The sequence below is a fragment of the Lontra canadensis genome, unplaced genomic scaffold, assembly GCF_010015895.1.
Source record: "Lontra canadensis isolate GAN:19392208 unplaced genomic scaffold, GSC_riverotter_1.0 scaffold93, whole genome shotgun sequence".
Lineage (NCBI taxonomy): Eukaryota > Metazoa > Chordata > Mammalia > Carnivora > Mustelidae > Lontra > Lontra canadensis.
The window spans coordinates 1746075-1764317 of NW_022631087.1; the positions used below are offsets into that span (position 1 = coordinate 1746075).

The 18243-nt window shown below is 50.9% G+C and overlaps 1 protein-coding gene across 1 annotated transcript in view; it reads right to left on the reverse strand.

Moving 5' to 3' along the window:
* The window catches only part of NUAK1 (NUAK family kinase 1), a 69515-nt gene extending 56723 nt beyond the window's left edge, over nt 1-12792 (reverse strand). The window contains exon 1 of the mRNA XM_032836493.1: nt 12093-12792. Within this exon, the coding sequence (XP_032692384.1) occupies nt 12093-12353 (261 nt within the window). The 5' untranslated portion in view covers nt 12354-12792. The remainder of the gene's footprint in view (nt 1-12092) is intronic.
* Between the last annotated feature and the right edge of the window lie 5451 nt (nt 12793-18243).

Here is an 18243-nt window from a genome sequence, read left to right on the forward strand (position 1 = left end):
TGACCCCAAGTCTCCTGACACCACCCCCAGACTCAAGATGCCCCACAGCCACTCAGCAAGTTTTAACGGCGCTTACTGTGGGCCAGACCCTGAACTAGGCACTGGGAGGACGTAAATGACTAAGACACAGAATAATTGAGACTTTGGGACAGAGTTCCTCCAATTACTGTTTTCACAAGCTTGGAGACAACTTCTCTGAGCCTTAAGTCTGGGTTCAATGGGTACCTACCATCCAGCGTGCAAGTAAAAAGCCAAGAAGGAGGGTTCTCTAAGCTTCCAAGGTCCCAGACCCACGAAAGGCTAAAGGAACCCAGTGGTTATGACCATGACCCTGGCATCAGATAGCCCAGCCCCAAAATCCCAGCTCTGAGACTTTGGGCAAGTCACCTGAGCTTTCTAAAACTCCTCTTCCTCATGTTCAAAATGAACATCCTAATGATACAGGAGAGAAGGAGAGAATGGCTGTCAAGTTCTCAGAATAGCACCTGGCATCCACTGGTCACTCAATAAAGGTTTCCTGCTACTAACACTGTTAGGGAAAGAACCCTCCATCCGCTCTGGATGACACACTCAAGGGCTCAGGGGAGATTTCCCCTTAATTCCTCTCCTCTCCAGGATTTCTGTTCCCAGCTGCTTGCATACCCATTGCACACCAACCCGTTCCCTCCCTGAACATCCCATTTGATTCTTCCTGGGAAAGAGATACCATTTGACCATGAGGAAGAAACAAGGTAGGGTTCTCCCTAGAGTGAGCACATCCCTGCCCTGCCTTTCCATCCAGACACATTCAGACGCTGGGCTTGGAGCTCACCCAATCAATGGAGGGCTAGCCCGTTCCCTCCCACCGCTTCTGCTAGTTGAAGGAAAAGTTCACTTTCAGCTCTACCAAGAACCATTATTACAGGGTAATTCCTTGGTGTCTAGGACCACTGAGAGTTTCTTTAAGTTTTTTGGCATCTTTTTTAATTGACTCTGAGAAAGTCAAGGGTGCATGAGGCATGTACTTAAGGCCAAGGGATGAAATTCCAACAGACTAAAGCAACACACACACACAAACACACACACACACACCAGGGAATCAGTCTCCTTAAATAGACCAGCTAAGATGGGTAACGGGAGGCCACAAAAATTAGGATCTGAAATAACCAGGGGGAGCTGAAAGTTCTAGAGACAAGAGATGGTTGGGCCCCCTTCGGGCAGAGGTTGTGTCATGCTCCTTATCGTCTCCCCGGTGCCCAGCACAGTGCCTGGCACACACGTTCATCAACTATCTGAATACATATTTAAATACCATGTGGGAGAGGCAGAAGGAACACCTGCCACAAGGGAAAAATGAAAGCAGATGTTTCCATTCCTTCTTGGTAAGCTGTCTAGGCTCATAGCTGAGAGCTGAGACAGAAATGAGTTAAATTCCTACCATCATCCCCAGGTGACAAAGAGTGGGGCCCTGGGCCTCAGTTCCCTCCACGGTTGGTGGGAATAGCTGTAGCATCTCTCCCACAGAATGGCTCTAAGGACGACAAAGACGTCAGCAAGGAGAGCAGGTGACGCACTTACCCCAAGGCCTGGCAAAAATGAAGTGCTCCCTAAAAAGGAGTTTGATCGATTGATCAATCGTCTTCCTCTTTAAGGATGAAATAGTAGTAAACCCATGAGTCAGTCTTCCTTTTAAATGAAGCTGCGAAAAACATCTCTTGTGCTGGGAAGAGACCTTCCTTTGTCTTTTCCTCAACCCTCGAGTCTTGCCTCCAGGATGAAGGAGCTGAGCTGCCCCCCAGGATGCTGAATGCCCCCATCACTGCTAGAGCCACAGAGAGAAAAAAATGTTGTCTCCAGGGAGAGCCAAAGTCACAACCAAAAGCAGAGGCAGCCACGGGCTCTGGCCTCACGGGGACCCATGGAAAGCCCTAGAAACGCTAGGTATCTTAGGAATAAGCAAAGATTCCCTCCAAGAAACTGCACAAAACATGAGCTAGCCCACCTCCAAACCTTGAGTGATCACAGCTAGCACTTGTCAAGGACTGGCTACGTGTCAGACACCGCTCTCGGCACTGTCCCTGAATCCACGGGACCACCTAGGGGGCATGTACTACTCTCACCATCCCATCTCACACATGAGAAAACGGACAGGTCCTTGGAAGGGGAGAGTCTTCTCTCTCACGAAGAATCTAGCGCAGAACCCACCTCACAGACGTGCTTAAAAAAAGCACCGCTTGCTTTGAGCTGAAGGGCATCCAACAGGACCAGGAGCCTGGGAGTAAGACAGCCTCCCCAGGGCAGGCTGACACTCCACATGGAGAGACTCTCTTTACACTTGTCAAAGCCTGCACCAGACAACCTGAAAAGAGTTTTGAGAAATAAAGATACTTCCCTTCCCCCCCAACATGCGTCCTTCTGCCAAAAACCGGGCAACAGGAAATGAAATCTACATTTCACCAGTTTCATTCATGAATCCCAAGATTCTCTTCCTGTGAGCCTGGAGACCAGTCTGTCTTGGCTCCTCGATTTACAGGTGAGGAAAGGAGGTTCAACAACCGGGGTACCTACAACACGTGATGTCAGCCAACGGGATGTCCTGCTTTTCCCAGGAGGTTTCCTTCTAAGAGTAACACTTAAAGAGCATTCGCTGTGGACTACACATGTTTCTAAGACCTTGACACCCAGTGCATGTATCCTCACAGCTACTCCCATTTCACAGATGAAGAAACTGAGTCAGGCTGACCATCTTAAGGTTACCCAGAAGGCTCAGGCAGGCTCTCAAACCCAAGCAGTCTGGCTCAGAGGCCACGCTCAGCACCCACCCTCATGCTCCCTTTCAGATCCACAGGTGGGATCACCCACTTCCCTTCCACCTCTGTCCTGTAGAAGACACGAGAACATCCCTGAGAACCATACCCGAGTGAAACCCAATTCTTGATGAAATGACAAGAGCCAACAAGAACTCCCAAACCCACAGCAATCCGCTGTCTTTGTGGCTTTGGAGCCACAGCAATAGGAGGCTTGAGGCAAGCAGAGGGCAACAACGGGGAGGGGATGAGGCCTTCAGGACATACCAAGACAAACAAGCAACTCCTCTTTATTTCCCTGGGAAGTTGCCCTCAGACCCTGAGCCACTTGACTGCCACTCCCCTCCCCTCCCAGGGACAGGGGACCCTACCACAGCTGCTCCCAGCACCTCCACCCAGAAACCTCTTGCTGTCTCAGGATCGCTCACGAAAGTAAGCGACGTGGAATTCTTCTCTTGAGTTTAAAAGGCAAATCATAATGGTATTTTTTCCAGACATTAACTCTGAACTCCAGCCGGTGTACAATTCTTAAAGTACTTGATTTACAACCCAGGGAGAAAATGTTTTGAAAATCTTTGCAGACGTACTTTGCATCTAAAGCTTGCCTACTCCTGCAGAGCCGAACACCAGGGCTTCTCAGATGGGGAGCTGGGGTCTCCCGGGAAGATATGAAAGTGTGGGAGCAGTCGCCCAGGGTGGGAAACAGGCTCCCTCCTCCTCTCCGGCAGGGGTGCAGAGCTGCAGCTCCCAACCCTGGGCTCTTAGGGTGCCTAGGTGGCTCAGTTGGTTAAGCATCCAACTCTCGTCTCAGTTTTGCCTCAGGTCATGATCTCGAGATGGTGGAATTGAGCCCCGCATCAGGCTCTGTGCTCAGCACAGAGTCTGCTTTGGATTCTCTCTCTCCTTCTTCCTCCTGCTCATGCTCTCTCTCTCTCAAATAAATAAATAAAATCTTTAAAACAAACAAACAATGCTAGGCTCTCCACACTTGTCCACACAGCACTGAGGAGGGGGGTGAGCCAGAAAGGGAAGAGGGTGTGGACCCAAGGGGCCTTCCTTTCCTGCTGCCTCCATAGTCACAGAGCAACCCTTCTCAGGCTTGCTCCTGCAGTTCTCATTCATTCATTCATTCATTCATTCATTCATTCATACTTACTGAGCACCTACTGTAGGCAGGGCACCGGGCCACAGGCCAGAAAGCGGTGAGGAGTAAGACAGCACCCCTTCTGCCCTTCTAACATGGGAGGAAGGGGAGGTGACCACAGACCAATCATCAAAGCCGCATAGTTCACGTGTTCTGAAGGAAACAGACAAAGGGCCAAGATAGAAGAATGAAGAAGTGGGAGTTTGGACCCTGGAAGGAGCCTTGAAGGATGTGGCAAATTCCGAGTTTAGTCCCCCACACAACCCATGGCGGGGTTTCAAGCAGGGAGACTCATGTTCTAGGATAAAAGGCCACCAGGTAGGCATTGCTGGTACTTCTCACCAAAATAAATAATAACACCAACCCTGGTTTTCAAAAGCCTGCTAGGAAACCAGGCTCTGTGTCGGAAGCTTCCAAATCCTCTTTCTCATGGCATTTCCACTTGGTAGGGTACTGGGAGGGAGCTGCACTTTCTAGGTGAGAAAACAGAAGCTCAGAGAAAACGTGTAGCTTGCTCAGAACCATCTAGCTGCCGAGTAGCAAGGATGAATTTGAACCCAAATCCGTCTGGTCCTACAGCCATGATTTCTTCCCCTACACCTCATTTAGATACTACCTTGCGTTGTTCCCAGATTATTCCAGATGTATGACTCACATGCCCCAACTAAAGTCTCTGTATCTCAGTACAGGACTTGTCAGGTTCTCTGAAATAGCCAACAGTCCTGATCACAAAGGAAACACTTATTCCATACATCTGGTTGACCAATGGATTAGAAGGAAAAGGTACACCAACCCTCTACATGTGTTGGGTGTTTATTGTGTGTTTTTAGTATGTTGTGTCTGAACGTTACTACTCAGCCATAGAGCAGGGATGAGTGGTGCCTAATAAAAAGAATGATGAAGGCCACTAGCAGCACTGGTTGACCATGGCGCACAGGACACTGCTTTCCACTTCCGACACAAAATGAGCATGAGAGTTCTGGGGACCCACAGACTGGAATCTTGAAGGCCTGACTGATATGGGCTTCCATTCCCATCCCCACTCCCCACCCACTCCCCTGAGCCCTGCCTTGGTTTTTTTGTTTGTCTTTTTTTAATAACAGCTTTATTGTGATCTAATTTACATATCACAAAATCCACCCATTCAAAATATACAATTCGGGGACTTTCGGTATATTCACAGAGCTGTGCAACCATCACCACAATCAATTTTAGAACATTTCCATCTCTCCGAAAGAAACCCCACCCCCATTAGCAGCTACTCCCCATTTCCTTCCAACCCACTCAAGCCCTAAGCAACCCCTCATCTATGTTCTGTCTCTCCAGCTTTCCGAATTTGGACATTTCACAGAAATGGGAGCATACAATATGTGATCTCCTGTGACTGGCTTCATTCCCTTAGTGTCACGTTTTCAAGATTCACCCATATTGTAGCGTGTCCGTAGCACCTTGTTCCTTTTGACTGCGGAACAATAATCCCTAAATATTCCCTAAATAAAATTATGGAAAGGCTCATATTCCACATGCCATATTCCATAAATAAACTGAGCATGCCACATTTTCTTTATCCGTTCATCAGCTGATGGACATTGGAGTTGCTCCTACTGAGGGCTCTTAGGAGGAACGCCACTAGGAACATCTGTGTTCCCATCTCTGTGCGGACGTGTGTTTGCATTTCTCCTGGGCTGGCCTGGGAGGGGAACCGCCCATCCCCATCTTAAAAGGCAGTTACAAGTTTACCGAAGAGTCCCGCCGTGAAGTCAACATCTGCCTGCTCCTGGGCCGTTTCCAGAGAATTTTATCAATACGGCCAGACTCCACTCACGGGTGGGTCATCTGGCCGAGCCCCTCCTCTTCTGGGGCCTGGGATCCTCTCATTCCTGCGCTGTACAGTGTCGTCTGGGCCAGCGCGATGATAAATGCGTTCTGCTTTAAAACAGATACTTCACAAATCATAACTTACAGATGCTCCGGGACTTTCATGTGGGAAACACAAATGAGACTTAGGCCGTCTGACTCCGGAGCCACTGAGGACAGGAAGCCATGGCCAGGAAGCCGACAGGCCCTGGACAGACATCGCTCTCCTCACGAGTGCATGAGCACATGTAACAGATGGGGAATCCGTGCTCGGAACAGTCCGCCTGGCTTTGCAGACTTTGCCATGTAAGCCGCCATTCATCCCCAGCCCTCGTTTTCCAATCCCAGCCAATCAGAGAGCTCCCTGGGGTCAGAGAGCTGACCCCATTCACATCAGTGTCCATCCCACAAGGCTTTGTTGAGGACCTACTATGTGCTAGGCAGGCTTCTAGGCGCAACAGGAGGTTTGAGACAGCAAGACAGGGGTTACCACTCGAGGAGACACTGGCCTCAAGCCTCACCTGCTGCTGCTTCCCAGGAGGAAGTGAGATGTCCTGCGCGCTGTGGGTGCATTTCTATCTGCAGACAGGGAAGTGAACCAGCTGACCTCTCCAGGCCTGCTAGGGATTCCAGAATCTGAGGCTACTCAAGGAACAAAGAACTCAGTGTGTGTCCAAGTGGAGAGCTCCCTGACTTGATTCATTAAAACAGACTCATCATGGCCCAAGAAGCAGACAGCTCACCAGAAGCAGACTTATTACCGCGGTTCCGATCCTTATCTTCTCATACCTCAACTCTTGCGAAAACCTCCAGGCTCCCCTCTCTGCTCCAAGCCAGCACTCCAGACTCCTGGGCTCGGAGCCCCGTGGAGACCAGAACCCAGCTCAGCCCACCTAGAGGAAGAGATAGGGTCCAGGCCTCTGCATTCACACTGCCCAGGTCCAAACCCCCGCCACTGCTGCTGCATGTGACCTTTGTGGTCTGTGACTCTGTTTCTTCATCTGGAAAACGGGATAATAACAGGCGCATTATGAGAATTAAATCAGTTAACAGGTACCTGGCGATGCACCTGGCCCATGTTATAAGCACTCAGAAAGCATTAGCTGCTACTACTATTACTAAATATTATTATTACGACCCCATCCTATCTTGTCAATCTTGTCTCCCACTGCATCCCAGCACACACCCTCCATTCTAAGTAATCTGACCTGCTCACCCTAGACTTCCCCTTTGCCTGAAATGCCCCGTATCTCAATATTCTGAAACTCAAATCAAGGATCATCTTCGACATCAACTGTCTTTCCTAATCCTGCAGAATGTCACAGCCCCTTCTCTCTATCCCTTTCCTGAATACTGCACGGAACCCATCCCCCTCCTCCAGGAGAAGAATAACCCCACGGCTAGTCTTCCAACACCATGAGCAGGGCACCATGCCCAAGTCCAGAGGTCACCCGTTGTGCAACATAAGGAAGGTTCTCCATTTCTCTAGCAGCAGTGGGTTTTGAAACAGACCACCTGACCCCCCAGCTGTATGACCCCGGGCAAGTTACTTAACTTCCGTATGCATCCTTTTGCCCATCTGTTAAATGGGTCTAACTTGAGCATACACCTCTCAGGGTTGTTTTGAGTGTTAAATGAGAGAAGATGTCTGGAAAGCGGTTAGCCCAGCGTGACACACACCAGGCTTTCAAAAATGTCAGCTGGTAGCAATCACAGCATCCGTGGCAATATGGGGAGTGGGTGTTCCTGTCCAGAATGGAACTCGATTGAAAAAACTAAGCTTCAGTGAGCTGCATTCCAACTGGAAAATCACCCAACACAACCCAGTCCCGTATAGCAGAGGCACTCAGACCTCGTAACTGCTTAGAACCTCTTCCACCAGATGGGTAGTATTGTGGGCCTTGGTCACACCTGGGTCCCAGCATTTTAACATGGAAAGCAGCATTCAGGAGACAGTTATAAATCTCGCACCTACACAGAACTAGTTCCAATATCTGTAAGTACGTTTTATCTTGGCTACTAGACTACGAGCCCCTTAAGAGTGAGCATCATGTCCCGCTCTAGTAAAGATTTATTAAAAGAGTGATGCAAAAAATACCAAACTGAGAATCAGGTTGCTTGGACCCAGCTCGGTCACTTACCAGCTGTGCAACCCCAGAGAAGTCCCTTAACGCTTCCATGCTTTATTTTTCCCATCCTCAGGATGAGGAATTTGGCCCATGTGTTGGCCAACGAGCCTTACTCCCTGAAACTGGGTTTGGGCCTTCGTTCCAACATGGCACCTGAGCCACCGCAGATGACAGCCATCTGGCCCAGCAGGCCAGCTTGCCATATGACAGCACCCCTCATTTGCAGTTTTCTAGCACCGACAAGGAGTAACTTTGGGCCAGTGCTTCAAACACCTATTTTTGGTCAACTCAGTTCCTTTGCTGAGTGAGGACCCCCCATCACCCACGCTAGAGTTCTGGGACACCCAGGGACACCAACAGCAAATGGGGGCACACTCTGCCCACTGGGCCTGCTGCTCCCATGCCAGACCCCTCCCAGAGACCTCGCCTCCTGCCCACCCCACACAGCGTACTGCTTGCAAGAGACAACCTGGTGCAGAGGGAAAGTTGAACATGGCCCTTGGTGGGGAGGTGATCATATGACACTTCTCAAAATGGTGTTTGTTTTTGGGTTTGGGTGTTTTGGCAATAGTTTGTGCAGCCTGAAGGTCCAGGCAGTTTGGCTCAAAGAAAATGCATGCCGTGTTATGCCACAGGGGCTCCACTCAACAGCCCTGCCCAGAACTGTAGCAAAACAAAAGTTGTGCAAGAAACAAAGCCCAAATTCAAGGCTTTAGAAATGCATTCAGATCCTATCAGAAGCTGGCTGATGGTCTTGGCTTCTTATGGGCACACTTTTCTGTGAATCTTGCCTTCCCTAATTAATCTGAAAAGTGGATTCTTTCCCCTACCACTCTCTGAGTGATAGCACACGGGTTTGTCTGAGCTTCCAGGTCTCCCTGGTGGTCTTAAAATCTAAGGGAAGGAAAGAACTAAAGGAACTAAACTGGAAGGAACGGAAGGAACTAAACTGGCTAATTTCACCTTTTGAGGCTTTCCAGAGATTATTTGACTCAATTATTACACAAGTCCACGAATGTGGTACCATCGGTAGCCCATTTTACAGATGAGGAAGCTGAGGTTTCAAAAAGTTACAGAGCTCACACAAGCTCACGAAGCTACCAGAAAGTCGGGATCCAAATGTCCACCAGGACTCTTAGCCCTTCTGCAAGAGTGCATCCTTGTGGGGTGTGTTAATCTCTAGAACAAGCCACTTGGAGTCCTTGTGTCATGGACACCCTCCGGCCGTGGCCACAAACCACATCTGGGAATTCAGAAGGGAGCGTGCCTGGATGAGGCCATGCCGAGGGCCACTCCAAGCTCCCAGTCCTACAGCCCTCTTCAGAAGTGGCTTTCCCAGAACACAGACGATGATGCTGCGTGGTGCTCTGTTTGATTCAGAAGGCCCTTCCAGATGTGCAATTAAAAGCCACAACATTTTCATTTTTAAACACTTCTCTGTCTCTAAGCTGCTTTCAGTAGGAGTGCTGATCCCACAGTGTCTCATGCCTGGGACGCCAGCCACCCGCGCTGGCAATGCGGCTTAAAGCCGCTGTCCTCTTGAGAGGTGCCATAAAAGACAGGGGTACAAATGACATGAAAACATCACTTCGGAATTCTACGCAAAGCCCAAACAGGCAGACCTGAGACAGCCCTGTCTTGAATCTCTCCCACCACACCCCAAAAGCAAGTTGTAGCTAATCAGTCCATCCCTAGAACCAGAAGCAAACTTCAAGTTCATACTTCAGATGAGAATGTCTTGCTGCTCTTGACAGAATCTGAGTCACCAAGCACTGCAGAGGTGACAACGACTCGCTAACCAATTTTTTTGTGTGTTTGCTTTATTTTCGGTTCATCCAGGCACAGGGAATTTTCCACCTGACAATTCCTGTTTCTCACTTAAGTTCTTACACCATCTGTGAGCACTGTGCTCCACAGGGGGAGGACCCAAGGCCAAGGAGGTCTTCCCATCCCCAAACCTCAGTTTTCCCATCTGGTTAATGCAAGCCTTTCACCTGATGATTCTGCTAACGTTCTCAGTTTATCTATCGAATAGAAAGCAGTTTGAGAACTGCTAGTTTCTGGATCTGCTACCAGATTCAAAATCTTTATATAATGTTTGAGTAAAACAAGAGATTTAGCTGAAATTAATAGCACAATGGGAACTGATCTGGGCTGGACAATAACGGAGCAGAACTCCAGTCTCCAGACGGAGAAACGAGCCTCTCCCGTTCTCAGGGCGCCCCCTAGTGGCCTTTCGACTAAATCCCGCCGGAATGTTCAGAGTTTCTGCAAATAAAGGGAAAGACACCCACCAAAAGAGAAAGGCAGGCTCCCGGCTACTGATGCAATCCCTTCCACTCTAACCCCGTCTGTGGATCAGACGGCGAGCCGAAGGCCCGACAGGAAGCCTCAGTGAAGCTCACAAAGGAGTCGGCCCTAAGACAAGATTTCTCTCTTTCAAACAGTTGACGGCAGGTCCCCAGCGTTCAGGCTTCCCGGTCCCCTGGCAGATCCCAGACACACCCTTACCACTCAGCCCCTCGCGAGCTCACATCCTCAACCTGCAGCTCCGACCAGGTCTGTTTTTCATTATTCCGCTTTCCAACTTCCCAGCGCGATTCTTCAACAGCTATTAAGACAACCCGAGCAAGGAGCCAGGCTTAGTCCTTGCTTATTCAACATCCAGCCTGGGGAATATCACCTCAGAAGAAAAGCATGAATGAAGTGTACGTTTCTCAGTCTGTTCTTCCGCAGACTTGAAAGTGCGTTCCTCAGAGGACATCTCTACAATCATCTCCCTCTTTTACGGGTTCAACCTCTGGGGAAAAAAATGGCACCTGCCCAGAGTGAATTCTTAACTACTTGCTGGCTATCGGGTTTGTTTATTGGAGACAGCTTTAAAAGTACAATGTACAATGTCTCAAGTTTCCAATTAACCTATCGCAGACATTTTTTTTAAGCTATAGAATACATTTGGATCAACCCAAACAATGGAGTTTAGATGAGGGAGTTATCCAGGGACCCAAGTGTTTGAGAATTCGGGGGGGCTAAACCTTCTGAATGGGGCCCCATTTTCTCCTGTACAGACTGTAAAGAAAAATAGCAACATCAACCCACCTACCACTTCATTCAACAGTTCATTTTGCTTTTACCCCGGGGTCATTCGTTAAGTTTATAAGGAACCCTGGGCCCCAAAACACCCCCCCAAAAGTGCACACAAGGCGTACCATAATTAGTTCCTGACTTGGGCCCTAAATCAATTAAAATACATCTGATATGTTTCAAATCCAAGAACTATGTTAATTTTCTGCCACACACCACACAAAAATCTTTCTGCAACAGTCAGTCACTTTGAACCCAACCCTCTGGCCACAAGCAGTGTGCATTTCAAGGGCCTGTTCCACAGAAAGGAAAAGGACAGCGCGCCAAGTTAGGGACGAGGCAGAGACCCCAAGGTACTCCAATGGCTTCCAAATGGGGCTGGGACCCTGGCAGGGATTCAGCTGTCACAAAGAGTGGGGAGGCTGGCCCAGTCCCCTAAAGCAATTCAGCAGCCCTCCAACCAGGACCTGAAATGCAGCAGGGTCTGCTGCAATCCAGCATCTGTGCGGCTACCCATGCCCTGGGCATTTCGAACTGTCACCACCCTCAGGCGTGCAGCAGCCTTCACTTTTGCTCCCTAATCCTCTCTCTTAAAAAACAGGCAGGAGTCCACCCTCCCTTGCAGCTCACAGCAGCACCCGGGTGATGGAGAGTAGGAGTGGGAGAGTGGGGGGTCGCCCTCACGTACAGGACACGGGACTCCGGGGACCTGCTCCCCGATGAGAATGTGGGTCTGCTCGGAGTTAGAGCAGTAAGGCATTCCAGGGATTGGTCTGAATGCGTGCCCGGGAGGGAGACCTCCATGGTCCCAACGCTGCAAAGTGTTTGCAAATCATAAACACTACTTTGCTGCTGGGAGAAAAACCCCCAAAATATGCGCAGACAGGATGTAACAAGTGTTTCAAGAGAGAAACACGCCTGAGTCACGGGGAGCTGGAGAGAGAGTGAGGAGTCTGTCTGGGGGTTCCTGGGAAGCCCCTCTCCGACAAGAGTCTCAGTGCTCCAGCCGCCCCCTCCCCCGGCCCGGGCGCCCTCCGTCAGCAGCCGCGTCTGGCCCTCGCTCCGGGGAGGGGGTGGGGGTTCCCCACTCACCACTCGGCCCGAAAACCTCTCGGTGGCCCTCTTGACTTTGCCGTAGGTGCCTTTGCCCAGGGTCTCCTGCAGCTCGTAGCGGTGCTTCAAGTTGTGCTTGTGGTGATGCCGCTTCACCCCGTGCGGTTTCCTGGGCTCCGGGGCCGCCGCCGCCGCCGCGGGGGCTGCAGTCGCCCCCGCCACCACCTCCGGGGGAGAGCCCGGAGCCCCCGGCCGCAAGTCGGGACCGTCCGCGGCCGCGGGAGCAGCGGCCCCCTCCATGTCGGAAAGCAGGGCGAGCCGGGCTGGAGAGGGCTGGACCGGGCACAGCGTTCGCGGTGTCGGGTCCCCGCCGAGGAAGCCGGGGCGCACTCAAGGTCGCCCCCGCAGCATCGGAGAGGCGGCGCGATCCCGCTCGGGCTGCGGCTCGGTCACTGGCGGCGGCGCGGACTGCACATCTGGCGCCCCCGGCGCGCACGGTCCGCGCACCGCCCCCCGGCCGCGGCGAGCTGCGGAGCGTCGGGCGAGGTGGCGGCGGTGGCAGGGGAGGCGGCGGTGTTTGCAGGAGGGAGGGGAGAGGGGTGGCTCCGAGCGCAAGCGGGGGAGTGTTATGTGGGGCGCCGCGCCCCCCGACCCCTCCCCGGGAGGACGCGCAGACGGGGCGGGGGCGGGGGCGGCGCGCGCTCGGCCGGCCCCCGGGGGAGGGGAGCTAGGGGCGGCGTGGCCGGGCGGCGTGGCCGGGGCTTCCCCACCTCCCCGCCGCCACCCGGGGCCCGGGGCCACCCGAGCTGGGAGGGGGATGGGTGCGTGTCGCGACTCGCCCTTTGTGCCGCGCGGGGTAGGCCGCAGCGGCGGCCAGGGGGCTTTGTCCTCGCTCGGCTGGGACCCGGACTGGAGGCTTCCAAGCCCGGGCGCCCCCTCCCCGGGCTCGCCCGCCGCAGCTACCGCGGGCCCGCCGCCGCCGTCTCCCGCTCCCGCCGCTCGGCCTCCCCGCCTGCTGGCGCCCGGGCGGCGGCGGCGGCGGCGGCCGACCGAGCCTCGGGGCGGGAGAAGCGGGAGCGCTCCGAGCCAGAGGCCGCCGGGGCTCGCTCGCGATCCGGCCGGGGTCGCCAGGGGCCGGGCCGCCCCTTCATTTTGTTTTAGGTGTCGCCGCGGCCGCCAGGCCGGAGACGGAGGAGAGGCTGGGGGAGGGGAGCAGGGCGGGTGTTGGGTTACAGGCGGTGAGTCACGGCCCCTCCGCCGCAGTGCGCACCCCTCCCGCCCAGCCGGGGCTGGCACCCCGCCTCCGAGGCCCCCTCCTCCGGCCGGGCCGGCTGTGCTCCGCGGAGGACTCCAAGAGGGGCGCCTCGACCTCGGCCCCTCTCCCTCGCCGAGAAAAGGCAGAGGCCGGGAAGAAGGGAGGCCCGGAGGCTGAACCTGGGGCCCGCCGCCGGCCCGCCGGCCGCCGACAATCAACCAGGACTCCGGCAGCCTTGGAGGGGAGGACAGAGTTGGGGGCGTGGAAGACGTGGGGCGCTAGGGGGGCCCGGACGGAGCCGGGCGCCCACCCTGTCCTCGACTGCGGCCTTCGGAGGTGGGAGGTGGGCGAAGCGGGGACCTCAGAGGGAGCAGGGCTGGGAGCCTTCTGAGCGAGAGGCGACTTGCAGGCCTCTTGGCCCCCTTGGGCCTTGGGGAGTTTTCCTTGAACTGAAAAGACCAGATCCTGAAGTTGGTAACTGGCGCTTGTACCCCACAAGTTGAGGCTCAGGCAGGAAGGACTTCAGACATCCAAGAAGCTGCCCGCATCCCCCCCCCACCAAAACACACACACCTTCTCCTCAGAAGCTGCAAGGCCAGAGAAAAAGAGGCTTTAGGGAATTTTTTTTTTTATATATAATGGTGCAGTAGACTGGGATAGGGAGAGTGAGGCAGGAAGACTGTCTGCCCGGTTGGTCTTTACTTTTTCACCAGGGTGCCCCCCTCGACCTTCTTCTACAACTCTCTGGTCCATCCCTTCTGCATTCCTGCTGTCTTCACTCCTGTCTCTCGCTTACCACCTTACTCTGGACTCCTGCAACAGCCTGTCCTGCCCTTGGGCCCTCTCCCTGCTGCAAGAGAAGTGGCCTAAAATGCTCCATCATCGTATCCCCCATACCTGTGCCTCTGCCCCAGTCCAGTCCTTATCTGTCCTTATCTGTCCAAGCTTCTCTCCTAGGGATGCTGACATTAACCCCTCTCGGCCCCTTCCTGCCTTCCCCAAGAGCACACTGGTTATTGCATGATACAAAGACAAAGGCCATGTCTGTTCCTTACTATGCTGTTCTCCACAATTGCAGGGCCTCCCTGACCCCATTCTGAAAGCATATTGTTTTTTCTATAAAGTCTGTGGACATGGTGCATCCACATTGTGTGGGCGTTGTACGACATTGTGTGTGTAAATTAAAGAGTCCGGGTGAGCAAAGTGTGCACTATGCTGGCTCCCCAGTGGGTAAGCTGTGTGACCTTGGTCAAAGGACTCAACCTCTCAGAACCTCTGTTTCTTCTCCTTAATGTATGGATTAGCAGAACAGTGTTACAGGTAAACAGACTGAGTCTGTAGTGGGAATTGAAACTCTTCACCAAATATTTCCTGGTTCTTTCCCTCCTGAGAGATGTGGTAGGAATCCACTACCCTTTATGACTCACTTAGGCCAGTAGAATGAGAGCAGAAGTGCTATGCATTGCTTTCAGGTAGAAACTGTTAAGGGCCAACGGGCAATCCCAAAAATTCAATCTTGGCACTCTTACGTTCTCAGCCATGGAAGATGACAGCGATAACAGAGCCTTTCCCAGCAAGTGTGGGGCTCTGCAAAGATGGCCGAGCAGGCCTAGCTAGACTGCATTAGAAAAGTAGTGTGAGCAGATTTTAAACTTGGGTTATGTTCAACCAGTGAGATTTGGGGTTTGTTTGTTACAACAGCATAACGTAGTTTATTCTGGCTAACAGCATTGCTCCCAAATGCTTGGGACTTCATTGGTATTTGTTGAATGAATAGCATTCTGATACGATTACGATATTATACAATTATGATATTATTCTGATACTGTTTTATCATAGTATCTGATACTATTTGATAATAGTAAACCCTCTGCTGGAAGGTGGCTGTGATAGTCCCTATTTTCAAAATTATTAAACTTGGGTTATGTTCAACCAGTGAGATTTGGGGTTTGTTTGTTACAACAGCATAACGTAGTTTATTCTGGCTAACAGCATTGCTCCCAAATGCTTGGGACTTCATTGGTATTTGTTGAATGAATAGCATTCTGATACGATTACGATATTATACAATTATGATATTATTCTGATACTGTTTTATCATAGTATCTGATACTATTTGATAATAGTAAACCCTCTGCTGGAAGGTGGCTGTGATAGTCCCTATTTTCAATTAAGTAATTTGCCTGGAATCACAAGGCCAGGATTTAAACCCTATCTGTGCATTTCCAAAGCTCACACTCTTCTTTCTACACATGCCATGCCATGTCTCCTTAAATGGGAAAGATGGAAACACCCAGTACAATGCCTGGCACACAGTCCTACCCAGGCACTGGGAGTTCCTCTCCAGACTGAATTCCTATAGCATTTATAATCTGAGCCACACTTCAGCACAATGTTATCGTGCATTGTGCTCAAGTGTTTTCACGTAGATAACGCATTTCCTCTGACAAGATCCCAGGCTGCTCGATTAAGAGCATGAGATCTAGAGTCAGACTGTCCAGGTTCAAATCCCTGTTCTACCACTAGTAACTGACCATCTTGGACAATTCTTTTCGCTCTCTATGCCTCCCTTCTCTCATCTTCAAAACGGCAGGTGGTATTAAGGGTGCTAACAATAAATTGCGTGAGGGCTTATGTGAGGATTAAGGGATATAATATATGCACTCAGTAAATCGTGGCTATCGATATCATACTTGATTTTGTTACACTTATTCTTCATCTTGCATGACTGCTACTGGCATTGAGGCAATTAAAAGCCATTTAATTATATTACTTACTTGATTAGACTCTGATTCCTGGCTTCCTTCTCATTACGGGACAGAGGTAATAACATCCAAAGTTGGAAGCGTGACATCTGCACTGCCCTTCAACTCATATTGACTTAAGGCTCATTACTTGTTCTTTATTATACTTTTATATTTTCAAAGCAATTTAAAAGGAAGTATGTTTGCTTTCTTGAGGAATATTTGTTCAGAAAACATCACAATACCAGTTATCCTGCCATCTACTGTCTGCCAGGACCTTTATATGTATTGTTTATAATCACCATCATAAAACTGGAAGGTGGACATTGTGAGCCCCATTTGGCTGTTAAGAATAGGGAGCTTCAAGAGGTTAAGGTGCCTATGACCAGGCAGTAACTGCCCGGGTCAGAACTGGAACCCAAGTCTCTGACTCGGGTTTTGCTCTGACTCCTATTCCAAGCTCCCCGACATCTTAGTTCATATCAATGAATGGCTGTGCTTTGGCTGACACTCATCTTCCATTTGTCTAGATGAGGTTCTAAAAGGCTACCTAAGATTGTGACTATTTTTTTTTTTTTTTTCAAGAGAGAGAGCATGTGTATACAAGCATGTGAGTGGTGGGGGAGGAGAAGAGGGAGCAGAGGAGAGAGACTCTTAAGCAGGCTCCGAGTCCAGCGCAGAGCCCAGTGCGGGGCTCGATCTCACAACCCTGAGATCATGACTTGAGCTGAAACTAAGAGTCAGAAGCTTAATGGACTGAGCCACCTAGATGCCCCAGATCATGTCATTTCTAATGTAAGTATATCATCTGCTAGACATCTTACACTAAGGTACAACCCGAGAAGGTACATATTCTTCCCTGGGGCAGAAGACTGCTAACTAACCACCAGATAGTCACGCTTGTCCTTCCACAGGGTGCTGACAGACAGCTGCTCAGCTGGGGGTGCATCTCCCAGCCTCCCCTGCCTCCAAGCCTGGCCATGTGACTAGTTCTCTCCAATGGAATACAAGCCAAGTGATGTTCATGTCTTTCTAGGCCTGGGTGTTTAAAAAGTGCCTAGCCAGAAGCTGAGGACTCCAAGGCACCAGAGGGTGGTGGAGTAACTAGATAAAAGAAGCTTGTTGGGGCATCTGGATGGCTCAGTGGGTTAAAGCCTCTGCCTTCAGCTCACGTCATGGTCTCAGGGTCCTGGGATCGAGCCCCACATTGGGCTCCCTGCTCACTGGGGAGTCTGCTTTCCTTCTCTCTCTGCCTGCCTCTCTGCCTGCTTGTGATCTCTGTCAAATAAATAAACAAAATCTTAAAAAAAAAAAAAAAAAAAGAAGAAGAAGAAGAAGAAGCAGCAGCAGCAGCTTGTGTCCCTGAATCACCTTGAGGAATAAAGCCCCCCTCAGGGCAGGACATTGGACTGGTCCGAGAGTGAGAAATAACCTTCTATTAAGTCCCTGAAATTAGAGGGTTGGTTTGTTACAACAGCTAATACTGCCCTAATACATACAGCTTACACTACATCTGTATTTATGCAGGAAAAGCAAAATGGAAGACAATCACAACCAAACAAAGTGTTGGAACCAAAGATGCCACGTGCATGTGTGCTGTCTACTTGCTGGCTTCAGGAGAAAGCCGGTTATTTCGGGCCAGAATTTTTCTTTTAGTTTTTCCTGGATTACATGTATCAGAGATCAAAACAGAAAGCGGTGTTTCTTCCCCTGCTGAGTAGCTAGAGAAACAGTTAGAAAGGTAGTTAAGAGCCTAATTTCCAGAATCAAAACCAGCTCTGTCCAAATCCTGGTTCTATCACGTTCCAGGTGTGCAATCTTGGGAAACTTGGTCTTTGTTTCTCCACTGTCTCCCCTTTCAGATAGGGGCATTAGTAATACCCCCACTCAAAGGGGTTTTGTTGAGGATTGATTGAGTTCATGCAATAGAAAGCACTAAGGTCAGCAGGAGGTAGCAGTGGCACCCCATAAATGTTAGCTGTTAATATGATTTGCCACCTTCCCTATTCTATATTATATTGTATTTGGTGTGTGCAAGGATACAAGGGAAGGCCAGGCACAGAATCATGAATGGAATCAGTTGCTATGACAAGGGTTCAACCGAAATAATCCAGACTGAGCATTCCCTTGCACCCTGTCTCATCTACTTCGTGACTGCAAGGGCAGAGGAACCCGTTGGGAAGGAAGAGCG